Here is a 17815-nt window from a genome sequence, read left to right as displayed (position 1 = left end):
CCTTGAAACAGGCAAATAATCAGGTTAAATGCCCCTGTTTCGGATCCACGTGCCGAGCCAGGCCATGGGGAGGCCGGTGAAGAGTGCAAATGAATGTCACCGGAGGCCCTTGAGAATGGATAGGAGGTGGAGAGGGTCAGGTGGAACAGGGCACTCTTTCTGGCGGGGTGTTGGAAATTGAGCTCTTATGATTGTGGAGGCAGTGGTAGTGGAGAAGATTGAGGTTTGGGATTGAGAGGATGGGTGAGAGGAAGTTGGACGTGGAGTGAATGAAGAGGGTCAGTTGCTACATCCAAGTGAAAATATTGTCTTTAATTACTCGTTTAGCTGAGTGTATGTTCAAAAAAGGGGAGAGAGTTCAATCTGCATAGATTGCCAACCAAATAAACTGAGTTGTAGTTCAATTGATTGGGAGGACAAAATAATAGGTCTTCACATGTGTAGTCTCTCTGAAGTTACAAAAGGAGAGAGATTCTGAATTTAATCGCCACGGATGCGTGCCACGCACGTGCTTGAGAAGAAAATTAAGAAAAGTATAAATTATAATGTGCAAATTAATAATAATGAGATTGTAGATAAAACATGACAAATTCAAAAACAAAACATGCAAGTCTGTTATCCGGACCTTATAGTCCCTTAGGTTGGCTTTGCCAAGATGGGTGATTCACACAAGAAAATGAAACACATCTCAAGTAAAAAAAATTCCTTTTTTTTTTTCCTCCTTTCTAGATTTTGGTCTTTTTTTTTTTTCACAACATTTTGCAGAGATCAAATGTATACAATTCTACAGACATGATCTCAACTTGAACATGTTATTTTCCTTTTTTCCTTTCTTTTTTTTTTTTTTTTCCCCTCTTCTTTTTTCTGTGGGACTTTCTTACATGTAGAATGATACTAGCTACTTACACTACTAAAATTCAATGGTATCCTCCACTGCACTTTTGCAGCTATTCAGTTAGGAGGACCGCCAAATTGTTCTGAATGGGTTGTGTTCAGCCCCCACTTTGAATGAGCCAACACTTCCCAATCCAGCTACTTTCATTTCACATAAAAACTTCAGCTGCTCTGGCTCTTTGAGCCGAAGAACTACAATTAAAATGGAACTGATCAGGTCACTGTTGATTCATTTGTTGAAACAACTAGCTGTTGAAGATACCGGAGACGAGAGATAAGCTGCGAGAAGGATGGCCGTAATTGTGGGTCCCTACAATAAAAAGGGATTAAATATGATATGCAGGATAAATAAATTACTGCAATAACTTATCAAAAGAAAAAAAAAAAAAAATACTGCAACCAAGAATTCCATCACAAAGCACGTTAATGAAATCTTTTGTATCTATAATTGATACTATTCCAAGAAGATAGTAAAAGTTCTCCATTAACCTGCTGTCTCAATACAAAAAGTTAGTACAACATTTTCTTTCACTATTTGATTAAGATGTAACTAGACATTTAAATTGAAATTAATATAATTGCCCATTGGCTATAAGAATTAAGAAGTGACATCACGCCAAGTATCAATAAGAATATCAAGGTCTAGAACATACGTTTGCCAGCAATCATGTATTATCTGGGCAACCGCTGGATCAACTTCTTCAGGAATTTCGAGTCGCTTGTTCTGGAATCCGACAGCTCCAACAACCTGCATTGGGTTCAATCCCTTCCAAGGGATACGCAAAGTACATAACTCCCATAGTATCACCCCAAAGCTATACACATCACACCTGAAAACAAGACAACCTGATTGAGTTCAAAACCCAGCGGCTAACAATTTTCCAATATACATCTGCCAGCCTCCAGACATTAAGCAGAAAGAAGCCCACATATATTAACTTACTTCTCATTTGCTAGTTCATTCCTTAGAACTTCTGGTGCCATCCATTCAGGCTGCAGTACATAAGCAGCTTTCATTATTAGATCTTTTTATCAAACAGCAAGGTGAATGACTGAAGTATAACGTGGAAAGGAGCTACAAAAAGAAGATTATAAAAAGTTTTCACACATAAGAAGTATTACAGTTCCTGCAGTAGACTTCGAAGACAGAAAAGTGTGGTGCTTCATGCGTGACAAACCAAAATCACTAACCTGCAGAAACAAAATATTGGAAAAGATTAATTGATTTCCTGCATCAAACAGTGTGACAGTCCCTCTGTTTCATAAACAATAAGCATAATCAGGAAAGAGCTCCCAGAACTTGGTTCGAACCTTAACAACCCAGTTTTTATCAACAAGGAGATTTGGAGACTTTAAATCTCGATGCACAATGGGAGGATGGCTTGTGTGCAAGTAATTCATTCCCATGGCCTGCAAATATCAGGAAAATTTTCTCAAGAAAACAGAACTAAATTGAATAGAGGAAGCAAAAAGAAAATGAGAGAATCCAAATTATACCACATCAAGTGCCATCCACATTCGCCTCTTTTCATTGATTGGAGGAACGGGACCATGCAGTAATCTATACAAACTCCCCCTACATACCACAGAGAGTTAAGAGGGTAAAGATGATATAGTAGACAGAACTAGTAATTGAGTTTTGTGACAATCCTATTTCAGTGGAAGTTTTTCTTGCAAAGACTAACAACGAACATGAGCTCAGAAATCTCTCTGATAACACACTTTAGATAATTTTTGTAAGGAAAAATATACATCTGCAGAAGGATCTTTTCATTTGCACATACAGCACGCCACAATTTGCATTCAGAATCACATGTTCACTTCATAATTCCATTCATGATAGAGATAGTCGTATGGGCTTCAGGGATTAATTTCCAGTCGGGGCAATTTGGCATACACTGACATCCATGCACTTTCAATTAATGAAAACGAATGTACACGCACACAGAAATGCACAAGCACATGCATATGTGCAAAAACTTGTGCATGATGCACTGACATTTTCTGTGATTAACCATTTAAAATGAAAGAAAACCAAGATAATATCAACAAATAACAATAACCACCCTCTCAATAAGAGCATAAATAAAAGAAGCAGCCCGTTGAAGAAAATATTGGCATTCAAGGCAACATGGTAAATTGGAAATATGTACCATATAGTTGGGTTGGTAAAAATATGGTACCATTTACCACCAATTTGAAAAAAAAAAGAGTATACAAGAAAATGAACCTAGGCAGGAACTCTGTAAGGATAGAGAAATGTGGGGTCGAGTAACCGCTCCCATGAAAAGGACAACATTAGGATGTCTCAACCTTAACATGATCTCAACCTGCATGAGGCAGCAAGAGGGATTTCATCAGTAATACAGAGCAAGATAGATAAATGAAATATATAGCTCGTTGTAAGACAATAGTAAATTATGTAAGGTATGTCTCCCGCTTACTTCACATTTAACCTGAACCAATGCATCACCAGATAAATCTTGGTCTAGAAACTTCTTGACAGCAACTTCCTGAGATCATTCACATAACATCAAGATGGACAAATCAATAGAGGAAGGTATCATAATTTTTTAAAGTACAGAGCTAAAAACCATGCCTATTAACGGAGGGATTAAAGAAGCCAAGGGCACAAAGTCCCCCCACCCCCCCACCCTCTTCCCAACTGCCTAAATATAACTACTGACAAAGGATAAGATAAAACCACTCGTGCTAAAAATATAACTCACAGTGCCATTCAATTCTGCAAGATAGACCTCACCATATGAACCTGCCAATACATCATGTAAGACTGATATCAAATAACAAATTATACTATCATACAGATATTCAGGTTAAGGGGGAGATGAAAGTCTCGATCAGACAATCTTTCACAATGGGAAGCATATACGTACCATTAGACCAAAGGGTTAGTAGCGTTAAAGCAAACAGGCTTCCCAAACTTTTTTCCTTTCGTTGATTACAAAAGTTGGGATATGAACATGAAATTTTATTGTCAGTGTTTTAATCGAGTTCCCCAATTACTTCTCTCATTGTATGGCTTGGATCATGAAAACACAGTTCAAGCTCAAGCTTTCACACTTCACTAAGCCCAGCTGAGATTAAGCGGATGCTTGGAGAATGAAATAAGATGAGAAATCTGTGAATAGTAATGAAATAGTTTGTGAATAGTAGTAAAATGATTTGAATTATGATGTTTTATGGGGTTTTGGGAAAGGAGGGAGAAAAAGTTGAATAAAAAATATTATAAAGTTAAAATATTATTAGAATATAATTTTTTAATACTATTTTTGTATTGAGATTTGAAAATTTTGAATTATTTTTTGTGTTTTGTTTGAAAGTTTGAGAAAGTTGTAATGATTAGGTAATGATTAGATGAAAAAGTTGAAAAGTTGAAATTGAAAAATGTTTTTGTTTGAATGATGTTTGAGAAGAAAATGAGATGAGATGGGATGAGATGAGACCATCACATCTTCCAAACAACCCCCAAGTAATTTTTTTTTATAAGTAAGAAGCAATTGTATTGATAAAGATAGGCATAGCCCACCCCTAAGTAAATTAACTTGTAGAACTTTTACAAGCCTGAATTTGAATTTGAAATCAAGTCACAATAAATAAGGTAGCTAAAAACCTCTTTGAGTCTTTTAAAGGGAGAATCAGACTAAACCAACTAGAAATTGATAGCAATCTCATAACTAATTGACAATATGATTATCATAAAACTATGAAATGTATGCTATAGTACAAGTACAATCAAATCTGAATAAGGCTCAAACATAGATGGGTATTAGATCAAAACCAATCAATTTAAACTAACTCGTAGGTTTCTTCCAAGTTGTATAAAGCATACGCATATCTACATTTGTCTAGGGCAAGGATCTTAACATTCTCTTAGAGAGGTAAAAAAAGCTGATCTATCAGAACAAAAAAGAAATTTGCAACAGTTCTTCCAATTATATCCAGTGTCTCCATATGGACTTCCCCTTAGCCTACTGGAAAAAGCATTTGGTATGAGTCTCATTATTAATCAGATATTAGATTTAAACTATATAAATCTGTCTTTTTATTTGCAATCGGAATTTGGCTCAAGTGGTTGGGGGTGGGTCTTGATCCGAATCCTGACAAAAATGAAAAGTTTGCCCTCTCATTCTAAATTGGGCCTCTAAGAAAAAAGTTGGACAATGGATAATTTCAATTATTCAACAAAAAAAAAAAAAAAAAAAAAAAAAAAACCAGCCAAAGAAGCAATACATTCAGTATACTGCATCCCTGTGAAATGGGGTAACATCATTTTTTCTTTTATTAAATTTATCTCTAGCATATATATATATATATAATTGTATTTATGTATTTCTACACATGCATTCAATAAACTTCAGCACCAACTTTTTTTTTTAGTAATAAGCTTCAGTACCATTAAAATGAAAAGAACATATATAATCCCAAACATTACCGATGTCATACATGTAATGTTAACATATCTTTAGGGAAAAAGTTAGAAACTAAAAAAACCTTAAGGTCTAGCATGATAATACATTGTCTAAAAGATTACACCCGTTTTCTGCTATGAAACTGAAAAAATTCAGATGAAATATAATCTTACCAATACCAATACGATCACCAATCCGTAGATCCTCCCATGGAATTTCCCATTCTACAACTAGGTTAATGCCCTCGCGGTCAGCATCAGAAGCAACACACACACTACTGTTTACAGCGGATTCATTGCCCCATTCAGTGTCACTAAAACCTCTTCCAATCATTTTAGGGTGATTAAGAGCAACCATATTTACATCCATAGCATCATTCTGGAATGAGTCGTTAGTTCTATTACCAAAAATTGAAGGTTCAGTGGACAAAAACAAACTGGATTTAATGGAATTTGTCTCCAATTCTTTATTTTGTTTGGATAAACTCTCTGCAGACAGTTTTTGTTCCCAAACAAAATTAGCATTGTTCAAAGGCTCCACTATAGCATAGGGCAAAAGGGACTGCTCATGATTTGACAAAAACTTATCAGGGCCACATGGAGTCTCATCATCTACACTTTTACCATTTACCATATCATTTTGTTGAAGCACTTTCTGCCAACCCAAGTCGTATGGATTTATGTCCAAAAACAAATCTGGAGGAGGCGATGCACCACTCTCTAACAGAACGGCATGTAGTTTCTGAGCAAACTCCGGGTTCTTTGCTGCACTGATTACATATTTTGAAACATCCTTAACTTTTTTTTTCCGTACAGATGATGATTTTCCATACGGGCCTGATGGGCTTTCACATTCAAATCTTTCAGTTTGATTCTCTTTTGTTTGGATGCCTACAACTGAAACTTTGGCTGACTTTGAATTGCCAACCTCAAAAACTCTATCAAGATCAGGTGGTAATGCAAGCATTCCGGTTCTTTCATTATCCGCCAAACACAAATTGTTGGGTGTTCCCACAACATCTGCAAAGCTCCTAACATCAAAACCAGGATTTGAGAGCTGACTGCTTGATACTTCAGCAGGAATTAGGGCTCCAGGAGCACCCATGAGATCAATAATATATTCACTGCATGAAAATCAACAAATCAATAACATCATGATAAATTCCTTGCCGAGGGCTTGTACACCCTTGGCATTAGTTAGGACGCTGTTCCTGGACACCACGTGCAAATAAAAAAATAATAATAATATCATGATAAATTATTCCATAAAATTTTCACGCTGCTTGTATTTTCTACAGTACATCTGCATTAAATGGTAGAGCAGAATGAAAATACAGAGCATACGACCTTTGAAATCAACTCTCCTTAACTACAAAGGAAAATTCAAAGCCAACAACTTGAGTTAATATTGTGAAAACAAATTGCAGCATTAAATATATCCCACTGATGGATGGATTTACATACACCATTTATATATATATCTAATTATTTGTGTGTAAATTGTAATGTAAGAGAACTGCTGCTAGTGGAATGTCTCAAATAATTGATGTCCATTAGTTACTTATTTTAAAGAGTGCAACTGAACAGGTGTGAAGCTACTAATTTTGTAAATAAATGCATGTCCTGCTTCATTAACCCCTTTCTTCTCTTTTTTTGGCCCTAAAATAACAATTGACTACAAAGTAGGGAGTATGGCTCAAACGCCCAAAACCCCACTGTAATCCCCACCCAATGAATATTCCATCGTGGGCCCTGGTACAGCCCCATAGGGTGTTTATCATCACTTTTTGCAGTCCCACGTGATCAAGTCTGACAGTCTGGGGTTTCAGCTTCCATGATTTCCTTGTAACTGTTTCTAGTTCCTGTTATTACTTATAAAAAAAAAAATGTGTTTCTAGTTCCTAAATAGGTGTATGCCTTTGTATACTCCTAGTGTACTTGGGCTATGCCTATCTTTCTATCAATGAATTAACTTATTACCTATAAAAAAAAAGTTTGACAGTCTGGGGATTAACTTGACAAAAATAAACCCTAACAATCAGCAAAATGCACAACACCAATTAAAGTGCCAAAATCACAAAATTGACTTAATCATAATTTTCAGAAGATTCTATATCTGAAGCATTGAAAAACAACAGCTGTAGCTTATCACCTTCCATCATCAATTTTGATAAAGTTCACAGCTCCATCATCAGTGCCTGTGTAGTAGCTTCCTTTGACCAGCATACAAGGAAGATTAATCCTATCAGCTAGTACCTAGTACCAGAAGCATCAAGTAAATAACTTCTTACCACTTTGTTCCCGCAAGATGAGAAATATCGTACAAGAAGACAAAATTTAACAAAAACAGGTAATATATTCACAATAAAAGAAGGTGATGGAAATTAAGCAATGGAGAGATGCCTGAGGAGAGTTAAAAGGTGCATAATTTCTTCATAATTCAGTTTATATAAGGTAAGTCAAAGATGATTAACCTTAAATAGCAAGGCCCTGTGGCGCGAAAGTCCAATGTCAAGACATCCAAGGGGAAGAATAATAGTGTTTAGAGAATTCCGTAACTCATAACTCCTCATGGTCCACCTTCTCAACATTTCATCAGCATCAACTACCACACCACCCATTCTATCAACAACAAGATTGGCGATTTTTTGAATTAGGCCACTTAAAAGCAGACCATGTTCAGAAACTTGACACCCTATGGATATGGTATATGCTCTTCTCTCAAGCTTTTGAAGTTCAAGATCAACCAAGCGATTTACCAAAATAACTTCATAATCAACATTATCTAAACTCGATATTGCTTGAAGATCCACCAGCAAAGGCAACTTCCCTTGTGTGTTCAACTTTGAGGTGATGCCATATACATCATAAAATCCATCAATCACTTTTTCATGATAATTTACAACATTATAGTTCTGCAGAAAGAGAAATGGAAACTTATTAGAAACCTCCCTCCCAAGACAGTAAACAATAATAAGAATCTGCATGTAGAGAACTCAGAAATTAGCTATAGATCATTAAAAAAAATAAAACTATAAAATATTATCCATCTAACATAGGAAAGTGCACAAGACATCGATATTTTGAAACTGAGATTGCCATGATCCAAGTTCCAAGAAATCAAGGCCTCTGCTAAAATACAAGCAATATCTAAGACACCACAACAGTATGGAGTTAGAAAATTGCTTATTTAATTTTCCTCGATCCCTCAACCAATTTGAGGGTTTAGAAAAAGTGAAGAATGATCTCATCAAAAGCTTCAGTTATCAAGAAGTGAAGATGGCTACCATTTGGAAGATGGTTCCCCTATGCCTTATGTGGTGTGTTTGACTTGAGAGGAATTGCCGTAGTTTTGAAGATAGAGAATGCTCAATAAGAAAGATTAGAGATTTTTTTCTTCCATACTTTATTACTTTGGGCATCTGATATTGTATTTGATGGGGCTTGTTTTCATGATTTCATTGTTGTTTTTTCTAGTTTCTAGCTTGTAATTAGGTGTTCTCTCTTGTATACTCCCTGTGTACTTGGGCTATGATGCCTAATTACTCGGTTTAATAAATTTCTTTTTACCTATAAAAATATACTGGAGAAACTAGATCCAGATAAAGCATGGTACATAAGACAACCAGAAAACGGGAATAACCTAATAAACAAAAGAATAACCAGTGGTAAAAAGTAAATAAACATCACCAAAAGCAACACCAAGAAACAAAATTTTATGGTTAATATAAAATCAACCAATTAATATGTGGCTCCAGACACCATAATGCACAAAAAATTTTAATTGTCAATTGAAATCAATCATTACCATAGCCTTAATGTAGCAACACAATTCAAACAAATCAAACTGCCCCTCCTGATCACAACACTAACTCCCCTCACCTCCACAACCAGTTGTATTGCCATAGACAATTAGCAAATGACGTGACCCAGTAATTATTCTTCCTCAGCCTATACATGTGCCAGAGCAAGGACACCCCCTCTAGGGGGAGGGGGAAGGGGGAAGAAAAACGATCAGTAAGGAACAATACAAAATGAAAAAATACTAGACAACTGCTGTACAATATCATATCCAAATACCATTCACCATCATTATTCAACCGACGATTTAGAGTAACAATCCAAAATGAAAAAAAAAAAAAAAAAAGAGTAGATAACCGGTGTTCAATATCATATCGAAATACCATTTATCAACATAAAACACAGGAAATAAGAAATATAAATTATCTATTAACGTCAAACAAATCATCCGGAACTCTCAAACTATCAGTTCAACACTAATGCACCAAAGGAATATACCTAAAAGGCGTTTTGACAAATGCCGAGGATATAAACGCGAATAGATGTCACCCAAAACGAGAAGAACAAGATCCAAAAAATCCAAAAACAGGTAAAATTCGCTCAAATTCACACACAAAACAACATGAACGACGAAACCGGGGAATTTTGAAAATCGGAATTCAAAGCCTACCCAATACCGAAGTGATAGGAACTTGACGAGTGCTTGGCTGTCGGAGACGGGAGCGGAGCATCCGAGGCTAATCCGCTTGGCGGCATCGATCTGAGCAGTCTCGGGGTCCTCACGCCCATCGGGATCCGACGCGCTAATTGCGAGGGCCAACTGCATCTGAAACTCCTCCTCCAAGAGATAGAAATCGCCGTACCCATCACCGCCGCCGCCATCCTCAACCATCCGATCGACCACCGACTCATCGGCCCCGATTCTCCCCATTGTGGCGGACCCAGAGGCCGAAGAAGACGAAGCGAGCGTGTTCGGACTGGGACCAGGACTGGGAATCAGGTTCGTTGAGGGTCGGGTCTCGCCCAATCTGTGGTGCTCATTGAGTCCACCACCAATGTGAAGCTTTCGCAGCAGATGCTTCATTTTCGACATCGATCATCGAAGGAAAACCCAAATTCTCTCTCTCTCTCTCTCTCTCTCTCTCCCCGTCTGCTGGCTTAACCTGCGCCCACAACGAAGAAAGCAGATTCGCTTAACCTGCGCACCCTTCTTCGTCAAGCTACCTGCGCACCCTTATTTTCAATTAACCGCTCACCAATTCCCTCCATTGCTCAGTCCCAAAAACAAAATTTTCAATTACGGATATACCATGAGATATTTTTTTTATAAATATATATTTAATTTCGCAACAAAGTTAGGTTGTTTTTTTTTTTTTTTTTTTTCTTTTTAATGTAACCTCGGTCCTATGATGTTTTTTTCCTTTTAAATATCATTACCAATTTTATGCACATCCATTCAAACATTGTATTATATTAGTCTATTTTTAGAAATGATAGTTATAGTTGTGAATATATAAACGTCATACAATCATTTTTAGAAAAGTAAATAAATACGAGACCTACATGAAAAAAATTAATTTTTTAATAGTAGACCTTAATCCTTTTCAAAAAGACTGTATGATGCTTACGTACTTTACAACTGTATGTAGCATTACTCATTAAAAAATGATGATATTATTCAACCTCATGAGTATACCCTCCTCAAACTTACCACTAGTGTAAATTGTAATTTTTAGTTTTTTTCTTTTTCTCTCAAACATTTTTTTAAAAATAAAAAATACATTATTTCATTAATAGTCATTTTCTTAACTAAGAAAAAATAAAAAATAAAATAAAATACCCTAACAATAACTTTGAAAGGACAAACTTACGAGGCCAAGTATCATTTTCCATTAAAAAACTTAAAAGTATATGGTGGGTTTGGATAGACAGTTCAGATAAAATAAGATGAAATATTTTATTAAAAGTTAAATAAAATATTGTTAGAATATAATTTTTTAGTATTATTATTTTTTTTATAATTTGAAAAAGTTGAATTGTTTATTATATTTTTGTATGAGAATTTGAAAAAATTATAATGATAAAATAAAATGAAATATTTTATGTATCCAAATCTATCTAAATTGTATTTCGTTTAAACGTCAATCTCAATCGTCAATATAAAAGATATATTCATTTAAACGATCTATTTATTTAGTTCCATATTATTAATACGAAAATTTAAATTATTGGTGTGTATTTCTAACATGGATGGAGAGGATGAAGGGTGATTTTTTATTTTTTTTCAATAAATAGTATTTTATTGATCATAAAAATAGGCAAGAGACCAAGTATAGACATATAGAAGCAATGCCTAAGCATATTAGTTTAATAATACAAAAAACTCCTAAAAAGTTATATCATGAAAATCAATTACAATCGACCAACAAAGTAACACTCATCTATTGACTAATGATCTTCAAAAAAAAAAAAAAAAAAGAATGGATTGTTGGGACATGAAATTCGAATAGAGGTAGAAAATATGTTTTATTCGTGTAAAAATAAAATAGTGAGGTACCTTTTGAGAATAAATGAAGAATAGATTTATGATCGAAAAAATTCTATGCATTAGTCAGTATTTATTATTTTAAACTTTATATCTTATAAAAAATATTTTTATATTTTATAAAAAAATTTAAATATAAAATATAAAAAATAAATAATGACTGATATATAAAATTGGTTGTACATGACGACGAAGAAGAGCGGCTTGTGACTTAGCTGTCCAATTGACTTTATCTTCTAATTCTTTCACCCACTTTCTTTTCAGTTTTATCATACGCAACCACAGGCAATTGGTGTTTCTATTATTCTAATTATTCCCCCTATTTTTTTTTTTTTTACTATTTTTCCTTTTAATTTAAGTATCAAAACTGTTAAGATTATTCATCCACACTTTTCAATTTATTATTATTTTTTATAATTTACACATCGGATTGGAATTGGGGTTTAAATTAATAAAAAAAAAAAAGAAGATATACAGCATAATTATTAATTGTGACTATTATATATATACAAGTTTTTAAAAAGTGATAATTGACATGTAAATTAACTATTTTAATACTTTGCTGTGTAGATTGTAATTTACACGTGTAAAATATATACTTTCCCAGCTATTAAAAAATAGTGAGGTACAGTATTAGTAAAAAATAGATTTTGTTACTAGAGCATTATTATTGGTCTATATATATGTATATATAAAATTACCTATTTTGCATAACTACTTTGTCATTTAAGCAAAGTTTTCACTTTGGCTTATGTATATTTGAGACAAAATAATAATAAAATATTATTATTTTATTATTAATTTTTTGCTAAAATCAAATTTTTTATATATATTTTATAATTAGCATTCACTACATACATTTGACATTAATAATGCAAATGCAATAATAAAAAATATAATTTTTTTATATATTATATTAAAAATATAATAAAATGAAAAAAAATATATAATATATTATAATAATAAAATGAATATGCAGGTGAAGGTTTGTTGTGTTGTTGAAGGAGGAAGAAAATGAAAGGATTGTGAGAGAGAGTGGGAAGAGAGAAAAATAATAATTAAAATATATTTTATAGAATAAATAGTAGTTATCCAAATTTAGATAAGCACTGTTCATAATTAACTAAATATTTGTATATGCATAAGCTAATGTAGAAAATTTTTAAGATCATATTATGCAAACATAATTTTGCATATATATATGTATAGACCAATATAAATGCTATAAGGTTTCGAGATTTATTCAATTTTTTTAAAGAAATACGTAAAATTTGTACACAATAAAACAATAGAAATCATTTCCCTATGAACAATAGAAACAAGGGAAACAAAAAAAAAAAAAAAAAAAACCTGCAATGTACAAACAACCTAAAATGGAAATCAGGATTGCGTGGTGAGGAAGAGAAAAATATAACAATATTAAAACACAAAAAACAGATTTGAAACAGCTAGCCTTAGCCAAGATTGCTTTTACTTTTCCTGAATACAAACATGGCAACCTGGAGCTTTCTGCATAGTCTACGTACCAAGCTTGGGTTGGAAATTTCCATGCATGTTTTCTGCCTATCATGATCAGTTTCTGACTGTAACTTTACTCTGGATGATAGTACCTTCGCCAGTTGGAGCATTAGAGGCAAACTAGTGGCATGCACACATTTTAATCCAGCCAAATAATTCTTTTACTTGCAAGCAGACGGAAATATATATATATATATATGTGAAAAATACTTTAACAACAAAGAAACTATATAAAAGTAAATCTATAAATTGATGTGATATATCAAATTATAAAGTTATCTTTATCGTAAAGTAAATTTAATGAATTTTATTAAGTCACGTCAGTTTGTATCTTTGTATTTGTAACAGTTCTCTCTTTATATATTATCTACACAATTAATATGATAAGATTTGATTTATAAGAAAAACTCTTCTTCGATATATAGGTACAAGCGGCCCTGTATATATATGGAGCCAATTAGGATCAATAATGTCTAATTCTGGATTGATATATACTATAATATTCAATGAATCTTCTCATTCTCTAATCAACGAGGACTTTAGAAGTGCTATTATTTCTATCGATCACAATCTAAACCCAATATCAGTTCTTTGTCCGATTGTCAAGGTATTAATGCAATATTATCCGATCCCAATTTTTCCCATTTTAAGATATTGTAAATTATTATCTAATTATAATACTATCCATTCTTGTGAAATTTGTAGCTTAAAAGCTCAAAATGGAAACAAGAAGTAGACAAATTTAATCAATTTAATCAACAATTAATAATGAATTCATGGATGATTACTGTTCCATTAACACCAGAAATTAAAGAATTGGGTAATTAATATATGGAAAGAGAAATTCTATTTGCAGTATCCACTTGGAGACAGTATGTGCAGGTCATTTATTAAATGAAAAAAAATATCATTTTAGGAGGGATATTTTTGTAATTTTTTAAAAAATTAAAGATAAAATTACCTAAGCTTGCATTGCAGTCCTCAAATGATGATTGTACGTAACATTGTTCATATAAAAAACTCTACTTCCATCGAGGATAACCTCCGAAAATTTTGTACCAAATTGCTTTTTATTTTTATTATTTCTTAATGGTTAAGGAAGCACTTTTTTAATGTATTTATAATTTTTTTAAATATTTAAGAAGTTTAAAAAATATTTTGAGAAAAAAAAGTTATAAGTTCTCGGTGGGTGTAGCATTAATATTGATCTACATGTCTAAGCCAAAGCAAAATACAAAGACAATGAGTAAACTATAGAAACAAAATTGAAATTTTGATTGCAAAAGGGAGTGATGACTGATGATCAGAACCTCAAAGCCATGAATTACAATCGTCTGCCACATTACTGACAAATTAAATATATCATGATGAGTACTTATACAGCTAATTAAGGATATTCCAATATTAATGTTGCATTCTTAATGATTTAGGTTTCGTTCAACTTATATTTAAAACTTTAAACATATGATTTGCACGATAAAATGAGGTTTTGTTTTCATTTTTAATTTTCTGTTTGAGGTATTCTATGTTCTCTACCCACAACATTTATAAAAGTAAATTACACATTAACGTGTATTATTCCGTCATCTATTAATTAATAATTATTTCAATTTCCGAGTAAGTATGCTTGACATTTCCGAACACTTTACGAACTCTCGAGCCTAAATTGATCCCGAGATGACACTGACAAACAGTAGTACTAAGTCGGTGCGTAATGGTCTTTCCTAAATATTTATAACTCTTAAATTTTTAGTTGTAACTACAGTTTTCCTCCGCTTTAAGTGAGGATTAAAATAAAATTGGGTCATTTTATTTTTCTAAAAAAACAAAAAAAGTCAGTGTAATGTAGCAATTTTCCTCGCTGTTTTCTTGGCCACACAAAGTACTATCAATGAATAGAGAATATTGTCACCAGCCCATGCATTCAATCAGAATTAATACAGATAGGTCCTAAATTTTATATGGACCACCCAACTGTACATACTGATCAGTTCTTCTCATGACCTGGGAATCCCATGGCATTTCGCCAGCTTCTGTTTTCAGCAAAAACTCTGAATGAGACGTCTGAAGCTAGGTTTACACAGCCCCCCCTAGCTATCTTCTTCCTAACATATATGATGATATCCCCGGCCATTCCATGGCGGGGTCACCGAACGTATCAATTAATATGATTAGAGACGATAAAATTCTGGATCATTCTGAAACAATTACGAATGCAACTTTGAAAAACTCTAGAGAGATTTGAACTTTTTATTCTTCTGATTTTGTGGATCAACCCACATTTTTGGTTCACAAAAAGCTTTAGAGGATAATGATCGATCTCTTCATACATGCACGCACATAAGAACAGATATAATAAACTTCCTCAAAGATCAAGAAGAATTTAATGGAAAAAAAGTATAAATTAACTGTGAACAAGGGCGCCACAAGATAGTTCCATTAGCAAGATTGCTGCAGCTTCTGCCTCGTCCTGTGGAAACACTCGTCCAAGATCAGCTGAACTGTTTCTCAAACTTAGAGCGAAATCCTTGAAAGAAAGCTGCTTCCTCACGCTCATCATCTCACTGTGAGAGGGGCACTTGAACTTGCAGTACTTATTCTTCTTGTATTGTGCAGCACGCAGATTTTTTGTACCCGATTTATTTTCCTTCTTGTGCAACTTATTGATCTTCTTCTTCTTCTTCGATGAGATATCTGGAGCAACTCCCATGCCATTTGCAGCTGCTGCAGCTTCTGCCATGGCCCGTCTGGCCTTCCTCTGCCGAATGCCACAGGCATTGCAAAGTGACTGCACCAACAAACAGGCTGGATCCTAAGAAAGTAACTCAAATATATATCAACAAACAGGCTACTCTTCTTCCCAAAGCTTGTCATCCTCAGTCACATATGATGAATGTCATATTTCAAGTGGCTTAATCTTATATCAACCACTTAAATTATATACAGCGTGCATCCACTTGAAATATGTCAGATGATCTCACTAAGTGTGGCTTGAAATGACAAGTATTAGGATGAAGATGATCATCAAGAGAATTCAATATCAGAAGTGCTAGTTTTTGGACAAATTTAAACGGAGAAAATGAAATAATTAACCTTAGGACCTCGAGGGCCACCCCTCCAAAGAGGGGTGGTGGTGGTGTTACAGTCGGCGCAAACCCGAGCGTTGGAATTTGTACTGTTGCTGCTGCAGTTAGGTGAGCTGAGTTGATCAGAATCACCATTCTGCAGATTATTTTGGAACTTCTTATAAATAATTCTCACTGGCTTATTATTTGCAGCTGGGCAATTTGGGTCCATCATTTTTTGCATCCACCTCTTCTTTGAGGACATACATGAGTACTGTACAGGACCATCATGAGCAGTATTTTTACTTTGATCTCCATATTCCTCCTCCCTTTGACATAAGGATAATTTATGGGGATTAATGTTACCATCTTCCTCCACAGACTTCTGAAATGAAGAACACGAAAATGCTTGATTATTACACTATGCATGATGCAACAATATCATGGGCTTCTCATCAGCCTATGATCAACGAGATCAAAATATATATAATTTAAGACCAGCAAATTGAAGATCATGTAATCTTCAGCTCATGACCTAGAAATATATTACCAAGAAATCAGATCAGAGAATACTAAACTCTATGATCTGTAGTAAGATCATGGTCATGATAATTAACAAAAGATCCAAGAAATTAGATCGAAAGTTAACTGGGAAAACAAACCCAACCCAGTTTTTTTTTAGAGCCCCACAGTAGCATGCGTGAAGGTACTATAATTAACTATATAGCAGTACTGGCGCCTGGACTTTTTGATAAAAGGATAAAATAAATTATCAAGGAATAAGATGAAAAGATCATAATCAAACTAAGTTAACACGCTTGCCTTTTCATCATGTTCTTGTGACTGATCTTCAAATATACTCCCTATTTCATCTTTGATCCTGTCAAAGAAAGTAGGACAGGATGATGTTGAGAGAGAAGATGAAGCTTGAATAGTATGTGTTGAGATAGAGAGTTTTAGGTCATCGTGTTGATCTTCTCTTTGATCTACAAGAGGGCATGGAGAAGATGGTGGGTTCAGATAGGCTGGAGCCATAAGGGAGAGAGAGCTGTTGTCCAGTAAAGATGGACAACGTAGGATCGGCTAAAGAATAACAAAGCTAAAAGGGACAGATCAAAGGGTGGTGACGGCCTTATAAAGGAGAGAAAGGGCAAGAATTGCAAAGAGAGGTCTGAAAGTTATTCACGTGACTTCATGTCACCCAAGCAAAACAAGTTTAGAAAAGACAAACCAAAAGGAGGTGTAGAATGCTACTACTCATGACCATGTTGAGTACTGATCAGTATATATCATGACAATCGATCCCCTATATCACCAGTTTTTCACCTCTCAAACCACTTCAAATACATGATGACATGCATACAGATCATTGTAAATATATAACCATCAATTCAACATGCATGCATGCTTTTATCTCTCACTGATAATCTATACCGATCAACAAGATCATGATGAAGTCTTGATCTTTTTCATAACTTTTTACGTGCTTTATTTACATATCATTGTAAATTATATATAACCATCGATTCAACATGCATGCATGCTTCAGATTATAGCCTCATC

The 17815-nt window shown here is 34.0% G+C and overlaps 2 protein-coding genes across 2 annotated transcripts; both read right to left on the bottom strand.

Moving 5' to 3' along the window:
* Positions 1–695: 695 nt before the first annotated feature.
* Positions 696–10427, bottom strand: LOC121244455 (probable serine/threonine-protein kinase SIS8). The gene is given in 14 exon segments (XM_041142530.1): positions 696–1204; positions 1548–1724; positions 1838–1887; positions 2017–2085; positions 2206–2304; positions 2392–2470; positions 3125–3161; positions 3164–3224; positions 3339–3407; positions 3624–3664; positions 5498–6447; positions 7476–7579; positions 7798–8238; positions 9795–10427. Coding segments are annotated over 14 exon segments (2697 nt in total). The 5' UTR covers positions 10218–10427; the 3' UTR covers positions 696–1107.
* Positions 10428–15532: 5105 nt separating this feature from the next.
* LOC121243862 (putative GATA transcription factor 22) lies at positions 15533–17372 on the bottom strand. Its single transcript, XM_041141927.1, has 3 exons — positions 17075–17372; positions 16281–16637; positions 15533–15975 (listed from the first exon to the last, which is right to left on the bottom strand). Exons 1-3 carry the CDS (start codon positions 17285–17287, stop codon positions 15592–15594), a joined length of 954 nt encoding a protein of 317 aa, XP_040997861.1. The 5' UTR covers positions 17288–17372; the 3' UTR covers positions 15533–15591.
* Between the last annotated feature and the right edge of the window lie 443 nt (positions 17373–17815).

Source organism: Juglans microcarpa x Juglans regia, chromosome 8S (genome assembly GCF_004785595.1).
Source record: "Juglans microcarpa x Juglans regia isolate MS1-56 chromosome 8S, Jm3101_v1.0, whole genome shotgun sequence".
Lineage (NCBI taxonomy): Eukaryota > Viridiplantae > Streptophyta > Magnoliopsida > Fagales > Juglandaceae > Juglans > Juglans microcarpa x Juglans regia.
Note: the sequence above shows the minus strand (reverse complement) of the source record. Positions and strands in the feature narration are given on the sequence as shown.